Here is a 16,525-nt window from a genome sequence, read left to right as displayed (position 1 = left end):
CTTCTGGAAGGCTCAGGTAGGACAGGGCAATTCAGGCTCGGCCACGGCTGGCCAGTGCCCTCCAGGAGTCCCCGTGTTCCAGGGGACAGGGATGGCTGGCTGGGCTCTGAGGTGCAGGCTTCACCCAGGCTCCCCAGGGGCTGGCAGATGTGGTGCCGATTACCCCGGCACTAATCCCTCCACGTGCCCTCCGCCATTGGGATTAGTTCCTGGGGTCCCTCAGCAACAGGGAGGGGGGCACATCTGTCAGAGAGCCTGGACAGCACCACGTGATCCAAGATGCTCCAGGCCGGAAGAGGAACGCTCTCTCCAAAAGGAGTGTCTGGCAAGCCCAGTGTGCAAAAGAGATGACCCACAGGCCTCCCAGACCTGTCCATCCCCCACACCAGCTCTTCAGCTGCCTCTGAGGAACCTCAGGCTCCAAGGAACACAGTTTGAAGACTTCCAGGGGTCAACCTAGTTGTTAAATATGCAGATAACCAGTTCTGTCACTGCCTGTGTAGCCTTGGGTAAGGCATGCCCTCTTTGTTTCTTCGTCTACAAAATGGGGATAATAGTATCTTGGTTACCATGAGGGTTAAATTGCAGCGTGATGGTAAAGCAGGTCGCCCCGGACCTCGCACTGAGTAAGGGCTCTATAAAGGCCCGTTTCTTGTTATAACTTAGCTTTGTGCCACAACCTCTGCGTCAGAGATCAGATCTTTCTCAGTGAACATTCTAGAAAGTTACTGTCCATTGATTTTATTTTTTTTAAGTTTATTTATTTTTGAGAAAGAGAGAGTGGGGGAGGGGGAGAGAGAGAATGAGAGAATCCTAAGTAGGCCCCAAGCTGTTAGCGCTGAGCCTGACTCGGGGTTCAATCCCATGAACTGTGAGATCGTGACCTGAGCCAAAATCAAGAATCAGATGCTTAAATGAGACACCCAGGTGCCCCTGTCTGTTGATTTTCGTTGGCCCAAAAAGAGAAAATACATTTAGCTTCCTGACACTCGATATGGCTGCACATTGGGATTGCCGGGAGAGCTTTGAAAAACCACTGGTGTTTGGGTCCCACTCTACAGATGCCCAGGGGCGTGGTTTGGTGATTCTACCCTCTGGTCAAGGTTAAGAACCACCGCCCCAAACCAGTGTGTCTCCAACCCACTTTAAATGTGTATAGGAACAGCCTGGTGGGGGGGGGCGCAAATCAAGCTGCAAGTTCTGAGTCAGTGAGTCGGAGCAGGACCCAGGATCCTGCTTCTCTAACCAGCTCCCGGGTGATGCCGATGCCAGTCCACGGACCACATTTTGAGCAGCAAGCTCGTGCTGCAATTCATGGATTGCACCAACTTCCATATCACTGTGTCAGTAGGGCCCCACAGTTGCCTCCCAGCCACCCCGTCATTGACAGGGCTTGATTCTCTCCACTGTGCTGATGCTTAGGGTCTGGTATGTAAATGGATGGAGGCAGGCCTTCTGGATCTTAGTCTGTATCCCCCGTGGCCTAGAAATCTGGGCTGGCCTAGAAAATAGGCTAAATTAGGACGAGAAGAGGGCTGGGTGTGATTTTGCCCAAACTCCACATCATATGGCTGGTGAAACAGGCTCTGAGAGGGGAGGTGACTTCCCAGGGTCACACAGTAAGTTTAGTGACAGCGGTGGGGCTGGAACCCTCATCTTCTTTTCTATTATTGTACTTGGCTGCTTGGTCCATCTTTGCTGAGGCTCAAGCAGGGTGGGAAGCCTGCCTCTGGGTCACAGATTGAGTGCTGACTGTGCCAGATATAGGTGCTTAGTGCTTCCCGTGTTTTCTCCTTTGGTTTTCACAACAGTCCCACGAGGCACATTCTGTTCTACCCAGGAAGTGGCAGGAACAGGATTTGGACCCAGGAGGCCTGCTTCCCAAACACGATGTACCTCCCCTGTTGTCTCCTTTTCAGACCATGAGGTCCTCTAGGGCAAGGACCATGTCTCACTTCGGTTTGTGTCTCCAAACCAGAGCTGAATATATGAATCAGTCCACCCCGGGGTTCTAGACCTCTGTTGATAAAGATCCTCACCCCCAGGACACCAGCTACTCTCTGAGCTCCTCCCTGGCCCCGTGCCCCAAAGCAGCCACTTCTCACCAACCCAGATCAGCCTCTCCCCCTCCCAAGTGAGTGGTAATCCGTAGCATGTCATACAGCAGAGTGGCCACATGGTGGCAGCAGACGCCCATGTGTAAAATCTTTAGGCCCCGCCTCAGCCTCCTCCGGAGGCTCATCTGTTCATTGAGTGCTTCCCTTACTCCAGGCATTTGTCCCAGAGCTTTCCTTGGCTGAACGAACAAAGATAATCCCCACGACAGCCCTGTGAGGGAGGAGTTATTCATCCTGTTTATACATGAGAGATCATATTAGTCCCTTGCTTAAATAACCTTCCACGGCTGCCCACTGCTCTTTGGAAAAATAAAAATCGGACGCTTGAGTCAGACTGCCAGGGTTCAAATGCCACCTCCACCGTTTACTACTTATTTAACTTTGGTTGGGTTTGTTGGCTTCTCTTGGACTTCAGTGTGCTGACCTGTAAAGAGAGTAGTAAAATAGAGCCTACCCCCTTGTGGTGGGAATGAGGATTACATGAGCTAGGACACCCAAAGTGCACAGTCCTGAGCTGGCACAAGTAAGTCCTCAACAAATGTGAGCCAGTGTGATGACCATCGGTCCCTCCCAGTACTCCCCGCTCATGACCCTGCTGGTCTCTTCTCTCTCTCTCTCTCTCCATCTCCTGTTTGCCTACTTTCCCCGTCTCCCCTGGCTCCCCTCCCCTGCTCTCTTCCTCCCCACCTTTCTCCCTCCAGTTCCAGAACTCATTCTAGTTGTCCTAACATTTCTTGGAGGTGTTTTCTGAGGCCTCTTCCCTGTGGACCATGTTCAGGTTTTTAGAACTCAGAGCAGGACTTGGTACACAGAGGGGCAGGAGGCTCCAGACTTCAAGTGCACTGTGGACTTCCGAGATTCCTGCTGGGTTCCTCTTTTTGCCCCCTGTCCCGAAACTTTTCTTCTGAGGTCAACTTCTCCATTTCACATGCTCCCCATATTATTTTGAGGTCACTCTCTTGTCCCCAGATCCACTCCAGAACATCCCCAGAGAAGGAAAACAACTGTCACTACCCTTACCATCAGGATTAGGAAGAACGAAGAAAGCGCCTGAAAACATATCAAGGATAAATTAAACTTGAAAAAGGAAAATATCTTTCCCGAAGGATCTGTGAAGATACTTAGCATCTTTCCCAGTCAGGCCTGGATTGATTAATTGGTTCATGTGTTTGCACATGTATCCATTGAGTCATCCAACAGACACCTATGGAGGGTCTACCGTTCACCAGGTCTTACACTCAGGTCTAGGGGAGGACACAAGGGCAACAAGTACTCACCATCAATGGGTTTTTTTTAGGATTTATTTAAGTAAGCTCTACACCCAATGTGGGGCTCGAATTCACACCTCCAAGATCAAGAGTCGCATGCTATTCTGACTGAGCCAGCAGGGGTCCCAATACATATTTTCTTGAGCCCCTACTAAGTGCTGGGCACTGTTTGGGGTGCTTGAAGCTATCTCAGTGAACAAGACAGATAAAGATTCCCTGACCTTGTGGAGCTTACATTCCAGCAGAGGCAACAGGATCTAGATACGTGAAGTGGCATGTTAGAAACTGTTACGTGCTACGGAAAATAAATAGAGCAGAAGAGATGGGTGCATTATAGTATTAAACCGGGAGGTGAGGATGGCCTCACTGAGAAAGAAATGTCTAGCAAATCACCTAAAGGAAGTAAGGGAGTTGGGAATATGGCCAGCAGAGGAAGAGAGTCCCTGGTAGGGGGAACATGCAAAGGGCTCTCGGACGGTGAGAGTGTGCCTGGTGCGCTGAAGGAAAAGCAGGGACACTGGAGGCTGGAGCACACTAAGTGAGGGGCAGGGCGGGAGGCCGGGTCAGAAAGGTAATGGGGGACCAGGTCGTGGAGAACTTCATAGGCTGCGGGAAGGACTTTGGTCCTCACTCCGAGTGACATGGGAGCCATTGCAGGGTTTAGAGCAGAGGAGTCGCATGACCCAACTCACATTTTTAAAGGACCACTTGGGCTTGTGTGTTGAGAGCCAACTGGAGGGCCAGGGCAGGGGTGGGGAGACCAGGCAGGAACTTGTTCAGAAGAGAGATGGTGGGGGTCTGGAAGTGGAGGCAGCTGGAGTCCCAGACTCTGGACATGCTCCAAAGGAGCCAGTAGGGCTCACTTATGAATTAGAGCAGGACATGAGGGAGAATGAGAGGACCAGGAACAGCTCCAGAGTTGGGTTGGGTTTTTTTTTTTTTAAGTTTACTTATTTGGAAAGAGACAGAGACAGTGCAAGTGGGGGAGGGGCAGAGAGAGAGAGGGCGACAGAGAACCCCAAGCAGGCTCCATGCTGTCAGGGCAGAGCCTGATGCGGGGCTCGAACCCCCAACCCATGACCTGAGCGGAAACCAAGAGTCGGACACTCAACCGACTGTGCCAGCCTGGCACCCCAGCTCCAGAGCTTTGGGCCTAAGCAACTGGAAGGGGGAAGCCTGTGTGTGGGAGGGGTTTGGAGCAGAATTTTGAGACGTGCAAGTATCGACATAGGTAATTGGATATTTGAAATAGAAAATAATCAGAAAATAGCAGATAATATTTAAAGCCATCACCAGGGAGTGAAATGAAGAAGGGGTCTGAGGACTGAGCCCTGAGGTCCAGGAGACGTGAGTGCTGGACGACCGCAAACGCCACCAAGTCATGGAGGTTTGAGGGTCTGGGCACAGCTGGAAACATCCAGCTGGCGTATGCTTCAGAAGACCCCCCACACACACACAGACCTACTACTCTATTGTTTTATAGGCAGTGTGACGTCAGCCTTGTAAGAAAAACCGGTCTGAGCTCAGGCACCAGGGAAATTGCTTGCAGTGCTGAAGCCACCTGAAGACACTGAGGTGAGTGGAGACCATGTGGAATCATTTCAGCTTTGGGGAAGGGAGCCCCTCTGGAGCCCACCTGCTGTCATCTCACCGCTAGAACCTGGAGTGCGCTCCCAGGGTCTTCCAATAGTAATCCACATTGTTTTTTTCAAGGTCCATCCCCTGACTAGAGCTCATCAAGCACGAGTCTGACCACCAGGGATAGAAATCAACAGGGTAGAAATCAGCTGGTCTCGTAATGGGATTTCCAGTGGTTGTTGGCAAAGCCAGGGGAGACGCTGTGGAAGAAAGGGAGCCTAGAGTGTTAGTCCAGAGCCCGTCGCAGAGGCCTGAGCCATGGAGTCCATGCCAGACGCGAGGACCTCTCTCCAAATCATAAAACAGTTCTGGGGTACAAAGCGCACCGCTCGATACTCTGCCAGTGGGCCTTAACACCATCTGAGCGAGGGATGGGAGCATGGTTGTGGAGGCCCAACCAACAGCTGTCGTTGGTTGTGGCCAGGGAGGAGCAATGTCCAAGCCACCGTCAGAGGGTGAGTCACTGATCAGTCTCCTCTGGCTGGGTATGGTGGGCAGGGGTAAGGGTGAGGCTATGTTCAGTACTGTGATAGGTTCGTGCCATGGGCATTGGCCTGGGCAGCTGCTAGAGGCTGTTTGAGCACTGCCTGTCCAAATCTGGAAGAGAAGGCAAGAAGATATTTAGCCCTCCATCTTGGTCTGCTTGCTTATGTTCTTGCTAGATTAGCTGCGGTCTATCATATGCCTAGATGCGCCAGATGATTTGTCCTTTCCCAGAGCATTGACCCTGTAGGAACCCAGGAGTCGGCATTCTGCCTGACACATCAGGTGTGCGCCCCCTCTCTCCCCTAGGTGCCCACAGAGGATGATGCACAGCTGATGTAGCTGCACCTGGAGCGAGCCATAGCAAAGCTCCATTGGACTCACTTGGCTGCAGGTGGCCAGTGGGGAAGCGCAAGTGAATTCTGCGTTGACGAGGCCCACGACTGGGAGGCAGTAGCTATAAACCGAGTTCCATTGTCACATTGTATCATATCGGGGAATTTTAGCCCACGGCCAAGGTGCTCATCAGAACCTTAGGAGTCTAGATGATACCTGCTTGGTGAAGAGAACAGCCACCCCGTGTTCTAAACCAGGTCTATGGTGGTCAGAATCCATGGCAACCAATTTGCGGGTTGTGCACTGATCAGATCCCAAAGTCATCGTGCTACACCTCGAGCCACAGGCCAGCACTTCTGGCAAGACGTACTCTGTGAGTGCCAGTGACATCATAGGTAAGTGGATTCTCATCGGGCCACCTCAGACCTCCACGCCGGTTTTTTTTCATTGTGGTAGGTCCAGGCATGGATCTAGAACACCGAGTAGATGTGATGCCTTGTAGTTTTGATCAGTTTTTCTGTCCAGAGACTCTGTCGAGGTGCAGTGCCTTATTGTGAGCTTGTTCATTATCACATACAGACGGAGTTTGTGGCTGAATTGCTTTATCTGTTTCCACAGCAGAGGTTACCAGGTAGATATGCTCCTAATGCTCCAGTTCTGGGTGGTCCAATGGCCTGGCCATACAGCAAGGCCATCAGCAGTGGCCCGGGACGCTGTGTGAAAGGGATGCTTTACAAAGGTGTGAGCAGTATATATAGGGAACCCACAAAGATAGTGTGGTGCCCCTGGGCTGGAAAAATGGAGGGGATGCTACCACCCTGCCCTGGCTCTAAAGGAAACCTGGAAGAAGAAGGTCCTGTAAAGAGAGCCTCCCTGAGAGGAGTGATCCTCTGTGAAGGAGCTCAGCCAGCCCTAAACCAGCCTGAGGCAAAGGGTGGAGAGTGCACTTGAAGAGGCAAGGAGAAGACGTTGGACCCACAAGGGAGGGTTGTGATTTTACGTAGGGAGGTCCTGGGAGTCCTCAGTAAGAAGGAATCATTTGAGCAAAGACCTGAGGGGATGTGGTAACTCACCTAATGCTCACAACAAGCAATGAGGTTGGTAGCTCTACGCACCCCCCCCCCCATTTTACAGTTGAGCAAACTGAGGTACAGAGAGAATAAACAACTTAGAATTGTCCGAGATCACACAGCTGGGAGTTGATGGAGTTGGGATTTAAAGCCAGGCAGTTAGGGTCCAGAGATCCTGCTCTTAAGCAAAATAGGATATAGGAGAGCCATCCTAAAAGGAAAGGGCAGAGAAAATGTCAGGACACATAAGACTGTGATCATCAGAGATGCTGTTTCTTGAGCACTGACTATATACTAGCCACAGTGTTGGGTGCTGTGGGGCAATATACAGATGAACAAGATGCTGAGCTTGCCCTCAGAGAGTTTATAATGTAGTTGAAGGGTGGGGAGGGAATATGGAAATGTGCGCAAATCAGATCCCAGCAGATTGTGGTACATTGAACTGTAGATAAGATGCTGGGGGAAAAAAAAAAAAAAAAAATTTAAAAAAAAAAAAAAACGTCCGTGAGTTCGAGCCCCGCGTCGGGCTCTGGGCTGATGGCTCGGAGCCTGGAGCCTGTTTCCGATTCTGTGTCTCCCTCTCTCTCTGCCCCTCCCCCGTTCATGCTCTGTCTCTCTCTGTCCCAAAAATAAATAAAAAACGTTGAAAAAAAAATTAAAAAAAAAAAAAGATGCTGGGAGCGCACGAATGACAGAGACTACAGCTGGGTTAGGGAAGCGTCCTGCAGGCGTGGTTCAGGAAGCACTAAGGATTGTAATAGCAGCAAGGGGAAGATAAGGGATTCCAGGGGAAGAAAACAAGTGAGCAAAGGTGTGGAGGCATTTGGGGGATGACCAGTCGTCTGGTTTGAGCAGAGATGATTTCAGGTGGGGCTCCAACAAGACACTAAAGCCACACTGGATCCCACAGTGAGGTCATGATTTCCTTCCCAGGGCCCCTTATGGAGACGTCTTAGCTTGGTGCTAGCGTATCTCTCAAACGCTAATACCTGCTAATCTCTCTTTTTAACCCAAAGTTCCCGGGCTCAGACGCTTCAGCGGACAACCAAGCTCCAACTGGCATTTTAGTAACAGTGTTCTGTCTTCACTGTCTTTTTTTTTGGGGGGGGGGGCGGGGGGGTATGTTCTTTTTAAAAAAATTTTTTTAAATGTTTATTTATTTTTGAGAGAGAGAGACAAAGCATGAGCTCGGGAGGGGCAGAGAGAGAGGGACACTGAATCCGAAGCAGGAGGCTCCAGGCTCTGAGCTGTCAGCATGGAGCCCAACACGGGGCTCGAACCCTTGAGCTGCAAGATCATGACCTGAGCCAAAGTCGGACGCTCAACCAGCTGAGCCACCCACGTGCCTCTTGACAGTTATGTTCTATTTCAGCCAAATGATAGAGCCTTTTAATGTATAGATAATAATTGTTATTTTTAGTATCACTTTCCTTCACAGATAAATTTATTTAAGGAAAAAACACTTTAAAGGGACAGTATTAGGTTAAACATTCAGGCGGTTCATGGCTCTGGCAAAAATCACAAAGGGGGTACCCCAATAACTGATGTTTAGGGTACTCTGGCACAAGGTATAAAGCATGTGAGGGAGAGTAAGGGGTAGGGGAAGCCTGGAAAGGGGGTCAGATCATGGAGGGCCTGAACAGCATGGCAAGGAGTGTGGCTTTTATTCGGTCAACCAAAGCGAGGCATAGGCTCAAAAACAGGCAGTGAACTTGCCCAGAGCTGTGCTTGGCAGGCCTTGGCTCTGGCCTCTGAGCAAAAGGGAAGGGGAAAACTGGGGGCGGGGGCAGCCATTGTAAGACTCAAGGTGAACAGGTAGAGGGCCCTGAACTAGGGTTAAGGTGGCCCAACTGAGAGGAAGAGCTGGGTTCTGGAGCCCTGTCAGGTTGTATCTTAGAATGCTGTCTGGCTGACCTAGTGAATACTGATTTCTTTTCCAAAAGTGATCAGCCTTTCAGCCTCGAAGTATGCTCTCCAGTGTGGTTTACTGAGAAAACTCACTAGTCTCTGACTGGGTTTTACTGAGTAAGGGTAACATCAGAAGAGGCCAGCCCACCCCAGTCTCTCTGACCTCATTAAGGGGAATTCGAAGTACAATCAGAGATGATGGAGAAAATTGAGTCGTGCCTCCTCAGTCTGTGTTTCCTCATGGGAAAAGTCCGCTGCCGGCTTGACCTCCTGTGGTGATTCATTCTATTCCATACAGCGAACATCTGATTTTCTAAGACCTTCAGCTTCATTTCGCTGAACATAAGCCGTTCAAGGACCTTGTCCTGGAGGGCAAAGCAGGCATGTAGTCTCTCGACTTCTTTTGTGTTCATGACGCAGCTGTTGGGTTTCGCTTCAGGTGGCTTAGGTTTCTCTGCCTCTTCCTAAACTCCCCCACCATGAGAAAAGGAAACCTTAGTTAATAGTGATTTGTAAACGTCATGTTAATCAGTCCTCACAACCAGCCTGCAAGGAGAGCATCTTTGCCACACCTGGTGGGTGAGAGATTTGGGGTCTAGGGAGGAAAGGTCCCTTTCTCAGTATCATCCAACCTGCGTTTGGGAGCTCCCTGAACTCCCAAGTATGGGGACCCATACTTGCCTTTTGTTCATAGGAATAAATGTGATGGCCCAGTAATCTGCACTCACAGGGGACATAAGACACTTAACCCAGATATATCTGTTTCCAGAGCTTGTGTTTCACAGTGTGCCCTTCTGAGACTTGAGTCAGGCCTCATAAAATCACCAACTGCCAAGTCTCAGTATATCTCTATAATCCTCATCTGTTCCCATGCAGTTAGTAATAAAATTTTTTTCTTTAGGGTTCAGCTACAAATCCCTCATCTTTAAAACCATTTTATTTTTTTAATGTTTTAATTTTTTTAAGTTTATTTATTTTGAGAAAGCATGAGTGGAGGGAGGGGCAGAGAGAGAGGAGAGAGCCAGAATCCCAAGAAGCCTCCACACCGGCAGCGCAGAGCCCCACGCAGGGCTCGAACTCACAACTGTGAGATCATGACCTGAGCTGAAGTCCAAGCCTTAACCACCTCTTGATTTCGGTTCAGGTCATGATCTTGCAGTCATGAGATGGAGCCCCACGTCAGGCTCCCCACTGAGTGTGGAGCTTGCTTGGGGTTCTCTCTCTCTCTCTCTCTCTCTCTCTCTCCCTTTCTCTCTCTGTCCTTCCCCAACTTGTGCACATATGCGTGATCTCTCAAAATAAATAAACTTAAAAAAATAAATAAAAGTAAAGTTAAATATTTCAGGGATGCAAGACAAGTGACTATTACAGCAAATACCCATGTTTCCATTCCAGCTTAAGAAATAAAATATGATAAATGTAATGTGAAGTCCCCTGCGGATCCTTCTCCTAGGGTTTCCCTCCCTCCCTGAACCTCATCTCAACTGCAGTCCTGAATTCAGTATTTTTTCCATACATTTCTTTATACCAGTGGTTTTCAATGGGAGGCTCTTTTGCCTCCCTACGGGACATTTGGCAGTGTTTGTAGACATTGTTGGTTGTTACGAAAAGGGGGTGAGGGATGCTATTGGCCTCTGTGGGTAGAGGCTAAAGATGCTGCTTCACATCCAACAGGGCACAAGACAGACCCTTGAAATAAAGAACTATCCAACTCAAAGTAGCAATGGTGCAGAGGTTGAGAAATCCAGCCTTAATATATCTTCAATATACATAGGCATCCATAAACAAGGCAGGGTATTGTTTTACATGTTTTTTTTTAATTTTGTATGAAACATGTCATAATCTGGGTACATTTCTATTGTTTTCATTATTCTAGAGATGTGTCTATGTTACACAGGTATCTTTAGCTCATCTATTTAAAATTCTCCCGCTTTAAAGTAGTTGTTATTGTTGTCAAACCATGGTGACTGACATCAAACATGAAGCAGAAGAGTCTGGGATGGTCCCTATTTTTATTCTTTATAAGTTTTCCTCTTTTTTTCTTTTTATTGAAGTATAATTAATATACAGTGTTATATTAGTTTCGGGTGCACAATATAATGATTCGACGACTGTGTAGATTTTTCAGTGCTCATCAATGTAAGTGTACTCTTAACCCCCTTTATCTATTTCACCCCTCCCCCCACCCACATCCCCTCCATCAATGACCAGTTCTCTGTATTTTAAGAGTTTGTTTTCTTGTTTGTCTAGGGATGGTCCCTATTTTACAGCCAAGGTAACTGAAGCCTTGTGAAGGAAGTGCTTCGTCCTCCATCACCCAGGTGGGAGCTGAAGAGCAGGGGCTTAGACCAGAGCTGTGGATTCTTCAATCTTGCCCCATTATCCTGACATCTTCCCTGTCCCCCATCCTCCAGTCTAGCTGTAAATGTCCCATCATCCTTAGCTGAAGCTAAGGCCCCTCTCGCTCACCTGCTGGGGTTCTAGGGGGGTGGGCTGGACTTCATGCTTGACCAACCAGTTGCTAAGCAACAGCAGAAGGAATAGGAACCCAAACAAGGCTGGCTTATAGCTGATCAGCCAAGCCACCAATGCTCCTATGGTGCCCGAGGAAGCAAGTGTCCCATGGAGATTCCTAAAAAGAAGCATTAGTTCCCCCAACATTATGGCTTGGAGGCACCCAGGCCCCAAGACCCTGCCTTGGTGACCCCTCTAGGACAGTTACCCTCCATGACAGGAGCTGTGGCTGCGCCCTCCTCCAAGTCATAACCAGTCCCCCTCCCAGCTGCCGCATAACAATAATATTAACTACTCCTATGTCTTAAGCAGCCACTATGTGTCAGACTTTGACAGGCAGTTTGCAAACAATATCTCATGATGTCCTCACAAGAGCCAGGTGATGTAGGCCTTAGTGATACCTCATTTATTCAACAGTACTTCTGGGCCTGGCCACTGGGAATAAAATGGCCAACAGCACAGAGCCCCTACTCTCATAGTGAGGGAGTCTGCAAAGAAAAGTTACCCAAGATCTGTAAATAAGGCAAAAAGATTACATTGAGCTTGTTCACAGTCACGCTAGAATATTGTCCAGCTGGTCTACCTGTTGGTCACCTGATGCTTTAGGGGAAGGTAACTTTGTTTGACTTACTGTTTGATATTGATTAGGGTACTGACTCTGTAAAGTCAGATGTTAACTTTTTAAAAATTGGATAAGTTGCTCTAGCAATTACATTACTGGGTATATATCCAAAATAACTGAGGGGCGCCTGGGTGGCGCAGCCGGTTAAGCGTCCGACTTCAGCCAGGTCACGATCTCGCGGTCCGTGAGTTCGAGCCCCGCGTCAGGCTCTGGGCTGATGGCTCGGAGCCTGGAGCCTGTTTCCGATTCTGTGTCTCCCTCTCTCTCTGCCCCTCCCCCGTTCATGCTCTGTCTCTCTCTGTCCCAAAAATAAATAAAAAACGTTGAAAAATAAAAAATAAAAACAAAATAACTGAAAGCAGGGTCTTTTTTTTTTTCTTAATTTTTATTTATTTATTTTTGAGAGAGGGAGACAGTGAGCATATGTGAGCATAGGCCAGGGGTGGGGACAGAGACGTGGGAGGAAGGAGCAGAGAGTGGGGGAGAGAGAGAGAATCCCAAGGTCCGTGTTGTCAGTGCAGAGCCCAACGTGGGGCTCGATTCCACAAACTGTGAGATCATGACCTGAGCCAAAATCAATCATTGGATGCTCAACCGACCGAGCCATCCAGCCACCCTGAAAGCAGGGTCTTGAAAAGATATTTGTACACCCATGTTCACAGCAGCATTATTCACAATAGCCAGAAGTGGAAGCAACCCCCAAATCCAACAACAGATGAATAGATAAACAAAATGCTGTATATACACATACAATGGAATTATTCAGTCTTAAAAAGGAAGGAAATTCAGAAAACTCTGTTGGTTGTTGCAGTGCTCTCCTTTCCAATCCACCATCTGTGGCGGAAGGTAGAACCACTGTCAAGAGGCACATTTTCATGAAAACCCTTATGGGAAAGACCATCACTCTTCAGGTTGCACCATAAAATACAGTAGAAAATAAAAGCCAAGATCCAGGATAAGGAAGGAATTCTTCTTGATTAGCAGAGACTGGTCTTTGCTTGCAAGCGACTGGAAGATTGACGTATTTTGTCTGACAACTACGTTCAAAAGGAATCCAGTCTTCCATCTTGTGTTGAGACGTCGTGGTGGTGCTAAGGAAGAAGTCTTCCACCACTCCCAAGAAGAAGCAGCAAAAGAGAAAGAAGGTTAAGCTGGCTGTCCTGAAATACTGTAAGGTGGATGAAAATGGCAAAATCAGTCATCTTCATCGGGAGTGATGTGGCGCTGGAGTTTTTATGGCTAGCCACTTTAACAGACATTATCGTGCCACATGCTGTCTGACCTATTGCTTCAACAGACTGGAAGACAAGTAATTATATATGTGTTGATAAAAGACATGAACTAACATTAAAAATGTTTTAAAGGAAGGAAATTCTGTAACATGCTACAACATGGATGAACTCTGAGATTATGCTAAGTGAAATAGGCCAGTCACGAAAACACAAAAGCCATTTGATTCCACTTAATATGAGATATCTCGAGCAGGCAAATCTACAGAGACACAAAGTAGAATGGTGGTTGCCAGGAGCTAGGAGGCAGGGGGAAATGATGAGTTGTGGTTTAATGGACACAGAATTTTATACGAGGAGAGTTCTGGAGATTGTATAACCGTGTGAATATAATTAACACTAGTGAACTATACACTTAAAAATGGTTAAGGTGAGGGGCGCCTGGGTGGCGCAGTCGGTTAAGCGTCCGACTTCAGCCAGGTCACGATCTCGCGGTCCGTGAGTTCGAGCCCCGCGTTGGGCTCTGGGCTGATGGCCCAGAGCCTGGAGCCTGTTTCCGATTCTGTGTCTCCCTCTCTCTCTGCCCCTCCCCCGTTCATGCTCTGTCTCTCTCTGTCCCAAAAATAAATAAAAAATGTTAATAAAAAAAAAAAAAAAAGAATTAGGAATTTCTTTAAAAAAAAAAAAATGGTTAAGGTGATGGGTGCCTGGGTGCCGTTGTTGGTCGGGCATCTGATTCTAGATTTCCACTCAGGTCTCACGGTTCCTGCTGATAGTGCAGACCCTGCTTGGGATTCTCTCGCTCCTCTCTCTCTGCCCCTCCCCCATGCACGCGCCCCCTGTCAAAACAGATCAATAAACTTTTTTTAAAAATGTGTAAGGTGAGGGGCACCTGGGTGGCTCAGTTCATCAAGCACCCGACTCTTGATTTCGGCTCAGGTCATGATCTCACGGTTTGGGAGTTCAAGACTCACATCAGGCTCTGCACTGACAGTGCTTGGGATTCTCTCTCTATCCCTCTCTCTCTGCCCCTCCCCCCCACGCGTACTCCCTCTCTCTCAAATAAACTTAAAAAATGGTTAAGGTGATAAAGTTTACGTTATGTGTATTTTACCACAACTTTTAAAAATGAAATAAATTAGTGGGGCGCCTGGGTGGCTTGGTCGGTTAAGCGTCCGACTTTGGCTCAGGTCATGATCTCACAGCCCGTGAGTTCGAGCCCCGCGTCGGGCTCTGTGCTGACAGCTCAGAGCCTGGAGCCTGTTTCAGATTCTGTGTCTCTCTCTCTCTCTGCCCCTCCCCAACTCATGCTCTGTTTCTCTGTCTCAAAAATAAATAAACATAAAAACATTTTAAAAATAATGAGTTAAATAAATCTTTGACATATGCTCATTATTTTGTATGAGAGTTCTTCATGTTCAAATGTCAATTTTAATGGCTATGATATTTTAATATATTGAATTAGTGGCCACTTATTGGGCCTTTAGGTTAGTTCTTCTTTATTGTTATTATATATAACCTGAGGTAAACAGCATTAAAGTTAAATCTTTGTACACATACTCACATCTTTTCCTAGAATGTCTTCTGTAAAGTGGAATTGCTAGGTCAAAGGATACATATATTTTAAAAATCTAATTTTAAGTTTTATAAAATTATTAAATGTGCAAACAATGTGCGTTTAAAACAGTCTTTGATCTCCTATCTCACCCCTTCCCATCCTCAAATTATATGACTCAGATAACTTGTTCCAACTTTTTAACTGTTTCTTCTGGCATTTATCTTGATATATCTAAATTGTATGCTTGTAGTGTTAATTCTTGATTTCTCATTTAACATTACATATTATCTTTTTATGATGGAAGATGAGGATTTAGCTCCCATGCAGAACCTCTCCCATTCCCTTTTCGTCCCTGCTCTGTAAACCCCTCTCATCTCTCTCCTCCACAAATTTTCTCTTTTCTCCATTCTTTCAATGTAATTCCATCACTTTGGTGAAAACAATATTCATTATGTTATTATGGCCACATCAGTGTAGTTCATAGCTGAGCCATATGTTGTACTATGACTACACCTTTTTTTCTCGCACAGCTTTTAATTTTCCTGAACTTAACTGCCTTCCTTTTTTTATTTTTGTTTGCATAGTTAAAAAAAATTCAACTTCAGTGAAGTGAAATTGACATAAAGTAAAATATAAAAATATATACAGCATAGTACAGTGAGTTTTGGCTAAAATCCATCCAATCAGGATAAAAAAACATTTCCATCACCCCAGCAAATTCCCTCCTGCTGTTTTGTAGTCAACTCTCACCTTCATCCCAAGGGATCACTGACTGGATTCTAGCACTAGAGATTAGTTTTACTAGTTCTTGAACTTCATGTAAGTGGAATAATTTTTTGAAAATTACAGTTTGAAGGGGCACTTGGGTGGCTCAGAAGAGCATGTGACTCTTGATTTCACAGTCGTAAGTTGGACCCCACGCTAGGTGTAAAGATTGCTTAAAAAAAAAAGACTAAAAAAAAAAAAAAGAAAGAAAATTATAGTTTGAAGAGAGAGATGTGTAAAAAAGCAATTGTAGTTGTGCGTAATAAGTTGAAACAAGCTTGAAGAAGACAAGCTGTTCCAGTGTTCGGTCACTAAAGGAGTCCTGGAGGAATTGAAAAAAATAAGTCACCACCACCATCTGCAGCACTAGAAAGAATTAACCTGGAGTAGAAAGAGGTGTTATGTATGGAACACATAGGGAGTGGGAGGAGGTATGAGTGAGTGAGAGCTAATGGGAAGGAGGTCGACAGAAGAATATGAACACAGCCCTGGAGGCAACAGCAATCCAGTTTGGACTCAAACCTGGGTTTCCTAATTTCTGTCCATTTTATTACTAGGAAACTCACTTGCTTTCCCAAGATTTCCCATGTCCAAGCCGGACAATTGCGAAACAGTAAGATGACTTACCAGTTACATTTCAATGTTTTCTCCTCACTAGACTTGTAAGCTCTTTGAAAGCAAAAACTTCATCATTAAACCCTTGTCACGTAGTAAGCATTAATAAATATTGGTTGAGCTGACGAGTGAGTGAATGAATGAATTTATGTATGTATGCAAGTCCCTCGGAGGTGCAGGGAATGGTCACCCGCGGAGGTGCAGTCTGGCCCCCAAGCCCTAGGAGCGAGAAGGTGCTGGGGCCAACGCCAAAGGCCAAGGCGACGCTCTAGGAAAGCATCGTGCTCCGTGCCGTGGTGCCGCTCTAGCCGCGAGGATGCCACTCTATGGCAGCGGGGGAAGGCGGGGCTGTGGGCGTCTCGGGCCTTTTTGTCCGGACGCTGCGGGAGCGCGCTCAGCGCG

The 16,525-nt window shown here is 47.3% G+C and overlaps 1 protein-coding gene and 1 pseudogene across 2 annotated transcripts; one reads left to right on the top strand and one right to left on the bottom strand.

Annotated features, from left to right (window-relative positions):
- Window positions 1-8,878: 8,878 nt before the first annotated feature.
- On the bottom strand, window positions 8,879-11,602 carry TEX46 (testis expressed 46). Of its 2 annotated transcripts, XR_007454890.1 has the most exons (3): window positions 11,543-11,602; window positions 11,290-11,452; window positions 8,879-9,284 (listed from the first exon to the last, which is right to left on the bottom strand). XR_007454890.1 is itself a non-coding variant. In XM_049617855.1 (2 exons), exons 1-2 carry the CDS (start codon window positions 11,479-11,481, stop codon window positions 8,988-8,990), a joined length of 489 nt encoding a protein of 162 aa, XP_049473812.1. In that variant the 5' UTR covers window positions 11,482-11,536; the 3' UTR covers window positions 8,879-8,987. The 2 variants fall into 2 exon arrangements, 1 of the variants encoding a protein (XP_049473812.1); XM_049617855.1 differs by lacking the exon at window positions 11,543-11,602 and having other exon boundaries at window positions 11,290-11,536.
- A 763-nt stretch (window positions 11,603-12,365) lies between these two features.
- Window positions 12,366-13,836, top strand: LOC125912986 (ubiquitin-40S ribosomal protein S27a-like; annotated as a pseudogene).
- The last annotated feature ends 2,689 nt before the right edge of the window (window positions 13,837-16,525 follow it).

The sequence above is a fragment of the Panthera uncia genome (genome assembly GCF_023721935.1).
Source record: "Panthera uncia isolate 11264 chromosome C1 unlocalized genomic scaffold, Puncia_PCG_1.0 HiC_scaffold_4, whole genome shotgun sequence".
NCBI lineage: Eukaryota > Metazoa > Chordata > Mammalia > Carnivora > Felidae > Panthera > Panthera uncia.
Note: the sequence above shows the minus strand (reverse complement) of the source record. Positions and strands in the feature narration are given on the sequence as shown.